The sequence below is a fragment of the Chiloscyllium punctatum genome, chromosome 5 (assembly GCF_047496795.1).
Source record: "Chiloscyllium punctatum isolate Juve2018m chromosome 5, sChiPun1.3, whole genome shotgun sequence".
Taxonomy (NCBI): Eukaryota; Metazoa; Chordata; class Chondrichthyes; order Orectolobiformes; family Hemiscylliidae; genus Chiloscyllium; species Chiloscyllium punctatum.
This window is the reverse complement of record NC_092743.1, coordinates 437,417-451,017: the sequence shown is the minus strand read 5'-3', so window position 1 is coordinate 451,017 and position 13,601 is coordinate 437,417. Positions and strand designations below refer to the sequence as shown.

Sequence of the window (13,601 nt, the reverse complement as noted above, 5' to 3'; positions counted from 1 at the left end):
ATACTCCATAGGCCTTCTTACAAACTCTATCCACCTGAGTGGCAACCTTCAAAGATCTATGTACATAGACCCCAAGATCCCTCTGTTCCTCCACCTGACCAAGAACCCTACCATTAACCCTGTATTCCGCATTCTTATTTGTTCTTCCAAAATGGACAACCTCACACTTGGCAGGGTTGAACTCCATCTGCCACTCCTCAGCCCAGCTCTGCATCATATCTAAGTCTCTTTGCAGCTGACAACAGCCCTCCTCACTATCCACAACTCCACCAATCTTCGTATCATCTGCAAATTTACTGACCCACCCTTCGACTCCCTCATCTAAGTCATTAATAAAAATTACAAACAGCAGAGGACCCAGAACTGATCCCTGCGGAACTCCACTTGTAACTGGACTCCAGGCTGAATATTTACCATCTACCACCACTCTCTGACTTCGACCGGTTAGCCAGTTTTCTATCCAATTGGCCAAATTTCCCTCTATCCCATGCCTCCTGACTTTCCGCATAAGCCTACCATGGGGAACCTTATCAAATGCCTTACTAAAATCCATGTACACTACATCCACTGCTCTACCCTCATCCACATGCTTGGTCACCTCCTCAAAGAATTCAATAAGACTTGTAAGGCAAGACCTACCCCTCACAAATCCGTGCTGGCTGTCCCTAATCAAGCAGTGTCTTTCCAGATACTCGTAAATCCTATCCCTCAGTACCCTTTCCATTACTTTGCCTACCACAGAAGTAAGACTAACTGGCCTGTAATTCCCGGGGTTATCCCTATTCCCTTTTTTGAACAGGGGCACAACATTCGCTACTCTCCAGTCCCCTGGTACCACCCCCGTTGCCAGTGAAGACGAGAAGATCATTGCCAACGGTACTGCAATTTCCTCTCTTGCTTCCCACATAATCCTAGGATATATTCCGTCAGGCCCGGGGGACTTGTCTATCCTCAAGTTGTTCAAAATGTCCAACACATCTTCCTTCCTAACAGGTATCTCTTCTAGCTTATCAGTCCGTTTCACACTCTCCTCTTCAACAATACGGTCCCTCTCGTTCGTAAATACTGAAGAGAAGTACTTGTTCAAGACCTCTCCTATCTCTTCCGACTCAATACACAGTCTCCCACCACTGTCCTTGATCGGACCTACCCTCGTTCTCATCATTCTCAGGTTTCTCACATACGCATAGAATGCCTTGGGGTTATCCTTGATCCTATCCGCCAGGGATTTTTCATGCCCTCTCTTAGCTCTCCTAATCCCTTTCTTCAGGTCCCTTCTGGCTATCCTGTATCCCTCCACTGCTCTGTCTGAACCTTGTTTCCTCAACCTTATGTAAGCCTCCTTCTTCCTCTTTACTAGACATTCAACCTCCCTCGTCAACCAAGGCTCCCTCACACGACCATCTCTTTCCTGCCTGACAGGTACATACATATCAAGGACACGTCGTATCTGCTCCTTGAAAAAGTTCCACATTTCCACCACATCCTTCCCTGACAGCCTATGCTCCCAACGTATGCTCCTCAAATCCTGTCTTACAGCATCGTAATTTCCCTTCCCCCAATTGTAAAATCTTCCTTGTTGTGCGCACCTATCTCTCTCCATAACCAAGGTGAAAGTCACAGAATTGTGGTCGCCATCACCAAAATATTCACCCACTAACAAGCCCACCACTTGTCCCGGTTCGTTACCGAGTACCAAATCCAATATGGCCTCCCCTCTGGTTGGACAATCTACATACTGCGTTAGAAAAGCTATCAAATACCTGTTATATACCTGCCATATACCTGTCATATACTGTCATATACCTGTCATATACCTGTCATATACTGTCATATACTGCCATATACCTGTTATATACCTGCCATATACCTATCAAATACTTGTCATATACCTGTCATATACTGTCATATACCTGTCATAAGCTGTCATATACCTGTCATATACCTGCCATATACCTATCAAATACTTGTCATATACCTGTCATATACTGCCATATACCTGTCATATACCTGCCATATACCTATCAAATACCTGTCATAAACCTGTCATAAACCTACCATAAACCTGCCATATACCTGCCATATACCTGTCATAAGCTGTCATAAGCTGTCATAAGCTGTCATATACTGTCATATACCTGCCATATACCTGTCATAAGCTGTCATATACCTGCCATATAGCTGTCACATACTGTCATTTACTGTCATATACTGTCATATACCCATCATATACCCGCCATATACTGTCATATACCTGCCATATACCTGTCAAATACCTCCTATATACCTGTCATATACCTGTCATATACCTGCCATATACCTATCAAATACCTGTCATATACCTGTCATATACCTGTCATATACCTGCCATATACCTGCCATATACTTGTCATATACTTGTCATATACAGTCATATACTGTCATATACCTGCCATATACCTATCAAATATCTGTCATAAAGCTGTCATATACTTGTCATAAAGCTGTCATATACTGCCATATAGCTGCCATATAACCATCATATACCGTCATATACTGTCATATACCTGTCATAAAGCTGTCATATACCGTCATATACTGTCATATACCTGCCATATACCGTCATATACTGTCATATACCTGCCATATCCCTGTCATATCCCTGCCTTCAGGAAAGAATGCTTCCAGTCACTTTCAGAAATAACCCAGAGTCTCAGAGCAATGTTGGCCATCACATCGTCTACAGAGAAGATCACCCACCACCATCAGAAAAGACTGATACTGGACGAGGTATTAGATACTGTTGGAGAAGATACTCAAGATATTCCAGGGGAATGAGCTAATCCAGGAGAGGTTGGACCCCCTATTGATTGTGAGCTGTGGAGAGTAACAATTACTCTCAATTTCCAGAGCAGTTTCCTTGGCTGAAGAAGCAGAGATCAAATAACATGGTGCATGTGGGATAACCATCGAGTACACAGGAATGTCACAGGCTACACTGCCATGTCATACACACTGAGAGCTCAAACTGTAGAGGTTCACAATGACTGAAGCTCTCAGGTCTTCACATGAACTTCATTGGGAGTGTGGAGGGAATAGACAGAGAATGGTAACTGCAGATCAAGCAAGAGGCAGCCAGTAGGCAGTTAGAACGTAGAACATAGAACATAGAAGAATACAGCGCAGTACAGGCCCTTCGGCCCTCGATGTTGCGCCGATCCAAGCCCATCTAACCTACACGAGCCCACTATCCTCCATATACCTATCCAATGCCCGTTTAAATGCCCATAAAGAGGGAGAGTCCACCACTGCTACTGGCAGGGCATTCCATGAACTCACGACTCGCTGAGTAAAGAACCTACCTCTAACATCTGTCCTATACCTACCACCCCTTAATTTAAAGCTATGCCCACTCGTAATAGCAGACTCCATACGTGGAAAAAGGTTCTCATGGTCAACCCTATCTAAACCCCTAATCATCTTGTACACCTCTATCAAATCTCCCCTAAACCTTCTTTTCTCCAATGAAAACAACCCCAAGTGCCTCAGCCTTTCCTCATACGATCTTCCTACCATACCAGGCAACATCCTGGTAAACTTCCTCTGCACTTGTTCCAGTGACTCCACATCCTTCCTATAGTATGACGACCAAAACTGCACACAATATTCCAGATGCGGCCGCACCAGAGTCTTATACAACTGCAACATGACCTCAGGGCTCCGGAACTCAATTCCTCTACCAATAAAAGCCAGTACGCCATATGCCTTCTTCACTCGGGCCTCCCAGACTCTTGACAGAACCCAAACAGAATTGAGAATCAGGCTACATTGGTGGAAAACACAGGGTGGACTTTGATAATTGTCAGCTTTTGCAGGGACCAGTGGGAGGTGTTCAATCCTAAAAACAGTCCAGGTCAGTGATAGGGAACTGTGCGGAATGACCATTGATCATCCTGTAATACAACACAGAATCTGAATACATAAACACACCAACAAGGAACCAAGAGGAGGCCACTCTGCCCTTCCAGTCTGCCCCCATTCAATAACAGTGTAACTGATCCGATTTTAACCTCAACTCTACGTTCCTGTATAACCCTCGATGATCTCTCATCCCCTTAGGATTCAGTGTCTATTGACCTCTGCCTTTAAAATATTGAAAGATTCTGCACCCACTGCCTTGTGTGGAAGGGAATTTGAAAGTGAAATGTTTCCTTGCCTCTGTTTTAAATGGGCAACTGGTTATTTTTAACCTTTGCCTCTGAGCACTGGCTTCTCCAACAAGAGAACAAATAGAGATTGGACAGGCTGGGGTTCTTTTCCTTAGAGCAGAGGACACTGAGAGGGGGACAAGGTTGATATGGATAAAACGATGAGGGACACCGATAGGGTGCACGGGGAGAAACATTTCCCTTGGTGGAGAGCTCAGTGACCAGAGGCAGAGGTTGAAGGTAAAGGGTCAGGATGGTTACAGGAGATGAGAGGATAAAGCCAGAGGGTGTGGAGAACCTGGAACCCACTGCCCATGAGGGTGGACAGGCAGAAACCCCCATCACATTGAAGAAGGCATGGACAGGGTGAACAGACAAGGTCTTTTCCCTGGGGTCGGGGAGTCCAGAACTAGAGGGCACAGGTTTAGGGTGAGAGGGGAAAGGTATGAAAGGGTCCTGAAGGGCACCTTGTTCACCCAGAGGATGGTGCGTGTATGGAATAAGCTGTCAGAGGAAGTGGTGGAGGCTGGTACAATTACAGCATTTAAAAGGCATCTGGATGGGTATCTGAACAGGAAGGGTTTAGAGGGATATGGGCCAAGTGCTGGCAAATGGGACCAGATGAGATTGGAATGGCTGGTCATTGGGCTGAAGGGTCTGTTTCTGTGCTGTGTATTCTGGGACCTCTGTGATGCCAAGACAGAGACAGGGTTATCGAGCAGGTGCTGGGAAATGGGGTTAGTATAGGGAGGTGGCTGTTTTTCACCAGCACAGATTTCTCCTGTACTTTAGCCTCCATGACTCCAAGAAGAAATATCCTTTCCATATCCAACCAGCCAAGTCCTCTCAGGATCTGCTTCCAACAAATTCCCATCCTTCCATGAGGACAGAGATCAGCCCTGTACACTATTCCATGTGCCATCTCTCCAATGCCCTGTACAACTGAACAGTAACCCCCCCCCAGTCATGTGTGAACTTCCCTCAGGATACGTGATTCATTGGTGAGCTTTCCTGATTACCTGCATGCTACCCTGTGTAACCCTTCGGTGAAAATGATTACTTAACCAATCAAACAGCTTCAATTAGTCGCATGAAGGCATCTCACTTTGAGGGAGACAGTGACTTGAGAGGAGCTCTTGTCTTGGACCCAGGGCCTGGTCAGGAAGACCCTGATCTGAGTATCCAGGACACAGCCAGGAAGGAGACAACTTCTTCCAATTAGAAACTGACTATCTGAGTCAGAAATCTAAAGTATCACGAGAAAGAATGCACTTCTCTCAACAGAGTAGCTATCTTCAAGGAAGGAAATTCAGGGGATCAAGAGTTCTCCAGACAAGGTAAAAGACCAAAAGCTAACATCTGCAACAAATGACATTCTCTGTGAGGTACTTCACAGAGGTCAAAGACCCTTCAACAGAGAAATGATCCACAGCAACAGAATCAGGGTCAACAAATCTTCAAGTATGGGACTCTCCTGCTCATCTCAGTCCAGGGAGAGAGGGCGTGTTTTACACCCAGACAGCCTGCATTTGTGAAGTGGAGGCTTAACACCGATGGGGTTGTGGTAAATGTGATATCCTCAGGATTGTATCATGGGTTCACTCTGGAGAGGAAGGTTCAGGTCATCGTTCTGAAGGGGTTAATGTTGTCACAGCTGGTCTGTGGGCGGAGACATGGATTCTGTTTGAGTTTTCCGAGGGAACAGCAGGATGGTTGCTTGACCAATGGGGCTGTATTGATTGTGATTGTGGATGCTTTACAGTGGTGTCACCTCCAGCACTGACCGTGAGATCTGACACGATAAAGACCAAAGAGGATTGCTGGTAGTGAGACTACCCTTACCCTGATCACACACGGTCAACATGTGTAAGGATAGTGATCTGGACAAGTCAGGGCACTGCCTCCCATTGGGAACTTGAGAAGGAGCTAACTCAATGGTTCAGCAGTAATGCAGCTCCCTCCTTGACTGCAGTAATGCAGCAACCTTGCTGTGACTCAGCAGTAATGCAGCAACCTTGCTGTGACTCAGCAGTAATGCAGCAGCCTCAGTGTGACTCAGCAGTAATGCAGCAGCCTTGCTGTGACTCAGCAGTAATGCAGCGGAGCCAGTGACCATGTTTCTCTTGCTATGTAGGATTATGTGGATGGGAAGTTGTTGATTGTTTCTGAAGTGGTTGCCTGTGGAGCTGGGAGCTCTCTGAGTTGCCTGAAGTCCATCACTGTGATCATCTATAAAACCATCGTCAAACTTCAGAGAACAGGTACGGGCCAGGGGATTAAACAGGGACGGCAGTGGGGAGGATAAGAGTGAGGTGGGGAGGAGGAGATTGGGGGGTGGGAGGGCAGGAAATCATGGGGGAATTGGGGGGGTCCCGAGGATTCATTTGGAATGGAGTTGGTGACTGGAGATAGAGGTTAGCAGGAGGGAGTGGGTTGAATAGGGAGTGTTTAGTGACATTGGGGAGGGATTGGACAGGGAAGGGAGTGAACTATAGAACTCAGGGAGTAGCATTGCAGGTGGTCAGTGAGTGGATGGAACAGGCCATTTGTTACTGTGTCAGTCTCAGTGAGTCTCTGAGTGAGAATTCAGAAGGTTCACAGAGTGGACGTGTAGGCTGTGTGTCTGATACACAGCTTTCTGTGTGTTCCCAGGAGATGTGAATGTAAATGGCCAGAATATCAGACTCCCCTTCGCCAACGCTGACCTGTCTGTGTATCGTGCATCATCCAGTTCCATCGTGCTGCAGACATTCGGAGCTGAGCTCCTCTGGACACTGGAGTTTACAGCAGCTCACATCATCCTACAACCGGTCTTCGCACACAGAGTGAGTATCCGCACTGACCACGGGGTCCACACTGACCATACTGACCACGGGGTCCGCACTGACCACACTGACCATGGGGTCCACACTGACCACACTGACCATGGGGTCCACACTGACCACGGGGTCTGCACTGACCACGGGGTCCACACTGACCACACTGACCACGGGGTCTGCACTGACCACACTGACCACGGGGTCCACACTGACCACGGGGTCCGCACTGACCACGGGGTCCACACTGACCACGGGGTCTGCACTGACCACGGGGTCCACACTGACCACGGGGTCTGCACTAACCACGGGGACCACACTGACCACACTGACCACGGGGTCCGCACTGACCACGGGGTCCGCACTGACCACACTGACCATGGGGTCCGCACTGACCACACTGACCACGGGGTCCACACTGACCACGGGGTCCGCACTGACCATGGGTTCCACACTGACCACGGGGTCCACACTGACCACGGGGTCCACACTGACCACACTGACCACGGGGTCCGCACTGACCACGGGGTCCACACTGACCACAGGATCCATACTGATCATGGGGGTCCGCACTAACCACAGGGTCTGAACTGACCACAGGGTCCTGGACTGACCACATGGGTCCGCACTGACCACAGGGTCCACACTGACCACAGGGTCCACACTGACCACAGGGTCCGCACTGACCAGAGGGTCCACACTGACCACGGGGTCCGCACTGACTACAGGGTCCACGCTGACCACAGGGTCCACACTGACCACAGGGTCCACGCTGACCAGAGGGTCCACACTGACCACGGGGTCCGCACTGACCACAGGGTCCACGCTGACCACGGGGTCCGCACTGACCACAGGGTCCACACTGACCACAGGATCCACACTGACCACGGGGTCCGCACTGACCACAGGGTCCACACTGACCACAGGGTCCGCACTGACCACAGGGTCCACACTGACCACAGGATCCACACTGACCACGGGGTCCGCACTGACCACAGGGTCCACACTGACCAGAGGGTCCACACTGACCAGAGGGTCCGCACTGACCAGAGGGTCCACACTGTCCACAGGGTCCACACTGACCACAGTGTCCACACTGACCACAGGATCCACACTGACCACAGGGTCCACACTGACCAGAGGGTCCACACTGACCACGGGGTCCGCACTGACCACAAGGTCCACGCTGACCACAGGATCCACACTGACCACAGGGTCCACACTGACCACAGTGTCCACACTGACCACGGGATCCACACTGACCACAGGATCCACACTGACCACGGGGTCCGCACTGACCACGGGGTCCGCACTGACCACGGGGTCCACACTGACCACGGGGTCCGCACTGACCACAGGATCCACACTGACCATAGGGTCCGCACTGACCACAGTGTCCACACTGACCACGGGGTCCGCACTGACCACGGGGTCCGCACTGACCACAGGGTCCACACTGACCACGGGGTCCACACTGACCACAGGGTCCACACTGTCCACAAGGTCCACACTGACCATAGGATCCACACTGACCACGGGGTCCACACTGACCACAGGATCCACACTGACCACGGGGTCCACACTGACCACGGGGTCCGCACTGACCACAGGGTCCGCACTGACCACGGGGTCCGCACTGACCACAGGGTCCACACTGACCACGGGGTCCACACTGACCACGGGGTCCGCATTGACCACACTGACCACGGGGTCCACACTGTCCACGGGGTCCACACTGACCACGGGGTCCACACTGACCACACTGACCACGGGGTCCACACTGACCACAGGGTCCACACTGACCACAGGGTCCGCACTGACCACGGGGTCCACACTGACCACGGGGTCTGCACTGACCACAGGGTCCACACTGACCACAGGGTCCGCACTGACCACGGGGTCCACACTGACCACAGGGTCCACACTGACCAGAGGGTCCACACTGACCACGGGGTCCGCACTGACCACAAGGTCCACGCTGACCACAGGATCCACACTGACCACAGGGTCCACACTGACCACAGTGTCCACACTGACCACGGGATCCACACTGACCACAGGATCCACACTGACCACGGGGTCCGCACTGACCACAGGGTCCGCACTGACCACGGGGTCCAGACTGACCACGGGGTCCGCACTGACCACAGGATCCACACTGACCATAGGGTCCGCACTGACCACAGTGTCCACACTGACCACGGGGTCCGCACTGACCACGGGGTCCGCACTGACCACAGGGTCCACACTGACCACGGGGTCCACACTGACCACAGGGTCCACACTGTCCACAAGGTCCACACTGACCATAGGATCCACACTGACCACGGGGTCCACACTGACCACGGGGTCCGCACTGACCACGGGGTCCGCACTGACCACGGGGTCCGCACTGACCACAGGGTCCGCACTGACCACGGGGTCCGCACTGACCACAGGGTCCACACTGACCACGGGGTCCACACTGACCACGGGGTTCGCATTGACCACACTGACCACGGGGTCCACACTGTCCACGGGGTCCACACTGACCACGGGGTCCACACTGACCACACTGACCACAGGGTCCACACTGACCACAGGGTCCGCACTGACCACGGGGTCCACACTGACCACGGGGTCTGCACTGACCACAGGGTCCACACTGACCACAGGGTCCGCACTGACCACGGGGTCCACACTGACCACAGCGTCCACACTGACCACAGAGTCCGCACTGACCACGGAGTCCGCACTGACCACAGGGTCCACACTGACCACGGGGTCCGCTCTGACCACGGGGTCCACACTGACCACGGGATCCACACTGACCAGAGGGTCCACACTGACCAGAGGATCCACACTGACCACGGGGTCTGCACTGACCACAGGGTCCACACTGACCACGGGGGTCCACACTGACCACGGGGTCCGCACTGACCACGGGGTCCACACTGACCACGGGGTCCGTACTGACCACGGGGTTCCACACTGACCACAGGGGTCCACACTGACCACAGGGTCCGCACTGACCACGGAGTCCGCACTGACCACGGAGTCCGCACTGACCACGGGGTCCACACTGACCACAGGGTCCGCACTGACCACGGGGTCCGCACTGACCACGTAGTCCGCACTGACCATTTGGTCTGCACTGACCATGGGGTCCACACTGACCATTTGGTCTGCACTGACCAGAGGGTCCACACTGACCACAGGATCCACACTGACCACAGGGTCCGTACTGACCACAGGGTCCGCACTGACCACGGGGTCCACACTGACCATTTGGTCTGCACTGACCACGGGGTCCACACTGACCACAGGGTCCACGCTGACCACGGGGTCCGCACTGACCACAGAGTCCACACTGACCACGGGGTCCACACTGACCACGGGGTCCACACTGACCACAGGATCCACACTGACCACAGGGTCCACACTGACCACAGGGTCCGCACTGACCACGGGGTCCGCACTGACCATTTGGTCTGCACTGACCACGGGGTCCACACTGACCACGGGGTCCGCACTGACCACGGAGTCCGCACTGACCACGGAGTCCGCACTGACCACGGGGTCCAGACTGACCACGGGGTCCGCACTGACCACGGAGTCCGCACTGACCACGGAGTCCGCACTGACCACGGGGTCCAGACTGACCACGGAGTCCGCACTGACCACAGGGTCCACACTGACCACGGGGTCCGCACTGACCATTTGGTCTGCACTGACCACGGGGTCCACACTGACCACAGTGTCCACGCTGACCACGGGATCCGCACTGACCACGGAGTCCGCACTGACCACGGAGTCCGCACTGTCCACAGGGTCCACACTGACCACGGGGTCCACACTGACCACGGGGTCCACACTGACCATGGGGTCCACACTGACCACACTGACCACAGGGTCCACACTGACCACGGGGTCCACGCTGACCACGGGGTCCGCACTGACCACAGTGTCCACACTGACCACAGGATCCACACTGACCACAGGGTCCACACTGACCACACTGACCACGGGGTCCACACTGACCACGGGGTCCACACTGTCCACGGGGTCCACACTGACCACAGGGTCCACACTGACCACACTGACCACGGGGTCCACACTGACCATGGGGTCCACACTGTCCACGGGGTCCACACTGACCACAGGGTCCACACTGACCATGGGGTCCACACTGACCTCAGGGTCCACACTGACCACACTGTCCACGGGGTCCACACTGACCACGGGGTCCACACTGACCACAGGGTCCACACTGACCACGGGGTCCACACTGACCACAGGGTCTGCACTGACCACGGGGTCCACACTGACCACACTGACTACAGGGTCCACACTGACCACACTGACCACAGGGTCCACACTGACCACGGGGTCCACACTGTCCATAGGGTCCACACTGACCACGGGGTCCACACTGACCACGGGGACCACACTGACCACGGGGTCCACACTGACCACAGGGTCCACACTGACCACGGGGTCCACACTGACCACAGGGTCCGCACTGACCACGGGGTCCACACTGACCACACTGACTACAGGGTCCACACTGACCACACTGACCACAGGGTCCACACTGACCACTGGGTCCACACTGACCACGGGGTCCACACTGACCACACTGACCACGGGGTCCACACTGACCACGGGGTCCACACTGACCACGGGGTCTGCACTAACCACGGGGACCACACTGACCACACTGACCACGGGGTCCGCACTGACCACGGGGTCCGCACTGACCACACTGACCATGGGGTCCGCACTGACCACACTGACCACGGGGTCCACACTGACCACGGGGTCCGCACTGACCATGGGTTCCACACTGACCACGGGGTCCACACTGACCACACTGACCACGGGGTCCGCACTGACCACGGGGTCCACACTGACCACAGGATCCATACTGATCATGGGGGTCCGCACTAACCACAGGGTCTGAACTGACCACAGGGTCCTGGACTGACCACATGGGTCCGCACTGACCACAGGGTCCACACTGACCACAGGGTCCACACTGACCACAGGGTCCGCACTGACCAGAGGGTCCACACTGACCACGGGGTCCGCACTGACTACAGGGTCCACGCTGACCACAGGGTCCACACTGACCACAGGGTCCACGCTGACCAGAGGGTCCACACTGACCACGGGGTCCGCACTGACCACAGGGTCCACACTGACCACGGGGTCCGCACTGACCACAGGGTCCACACTGACCACAGGATCCACACTGACCACGGGGTCCGCACTGACCACAGGGTCCACACTGACCAGAGGGTCCACACTGACCAGAGGGTCCGCACTGACCAGAGGGTCCACACTGTCCACAGGGTCCACACTGACCACAGTGTCCACACTGACCACAGGATCCACACTGACCACAGGGTCCACACTGACCAGAGGGTCCACACTGACCACGGGGTCCGCACTGACCACAAGGTCCACGCTGACCACAGGATCCACACTGACCACAGGGTCCACACTGACCACAGTGTCCACACTGATCACGGGATCCACACTGACCACAGGATCCACACTGACCACGGGGTCCGCACTGACCACGGGGTCCGCACTGACCACGGGGTCCACACTGACCACGGGGTCCGCACTGACCACAGGATCCACACTGACCATAGGGTCCGCACTGACCACAGTGTCCACACTGACCACGGGGTCCGCACTGACCACGGGGTCCGCACTGACCACAGGGTCCACACTGACCACGGGGTCCACACTGACCACAGGGTCCACACTGTCCACAAGGTCCACACTGACCATAGGATCCACACTGACCACGGGGTCCACACTGACCACAGGATCCACACTGACCACGGGGTCCGCACTGACCACGGGGTCCGCACTGACCACAGGGTCCGCACTGACCACGGGGTCCGCACTGACCACAGGGTCCACACTGACCACGGGGTCCACACTGACCACGGGGTCCGCATTGACCACACTGACCACGGGGTCCACACTGTCCACGGGGTCCACACTGACCACGGGGTCCACACTGACCACAGGGTCCACACTGACCACAGGGTCCGCACTGACCACGGGGTCCACACTGACCACGGGGTCCGCACTGACCACAGGGTCCACACTGACCACAGGGTCCGCACTGACCACGGGGTCCACACTGACCACAGCGTCCACACTGACCACAGAGTCCGCACTGACCACGGAGTCCGCACTGACCACAGGGTCCACACTGACCACGGGGTCCGCTCTGACCACGGGGTCCACACTGACCACGGGATCCACACTGACCAGAGCGTCCACACTGACCAGAGGATCCACCCTGACCACGGGGTCTGCACTGACCACAGGGTCCACACTGACCACGGGGGTCCACACTGACCACGGGGTCCGCACTGACCACGGGGTCCGCACTGACCACGGGGTCCGTACTGACCACGGGGTTCCACACTGACCACAGGGGTCCACACTGACCACAGGGTCCGCACTGACCACGGAGTCCGCACTGACCACGGAGTCCGCACTGACCACGGGGTCCACACTGACCACAGGGTCCGCACTGACCACGGGGTCCGCACTGACCACGTAGTCCGCACTGACCATTTGGTCTGCACTG

The 13,601-nt window shown here is 54.8% G+C and overlaps 1 protein-coding gene across 1 annotated transcript in view; it reads left to right on the top strand.

The window, feature by feature from the left end:
• Nucleotides 1-7,597, top strand: part of LOC140476714 (SCO-spondin-like) — a 202,151-nt gene extending 194,554 nt beyond the window's left edge. Inside the window, exons 14-16 of the mRNA XM_072569534.1 lie at nucleotides 6,322-6,448; nucleotides 6,840-7,012; nucleotides 7,586-7,597. Coding sequence (XP_072425635.1) covers nucleotides 6,322-6,448; nucleotides 6,840-7,012; nucleotides 7,586-7,597 — 312 coding nt within the window. The remainder of the gene's footprint in view (nucleotides 1-6,321; nucleotides 6,449-6,839; nucleotides 7,013-7,585) is intronic.
• Nucleotides 7,598-13,601: the final 6,004 nt, after the last annotated feature.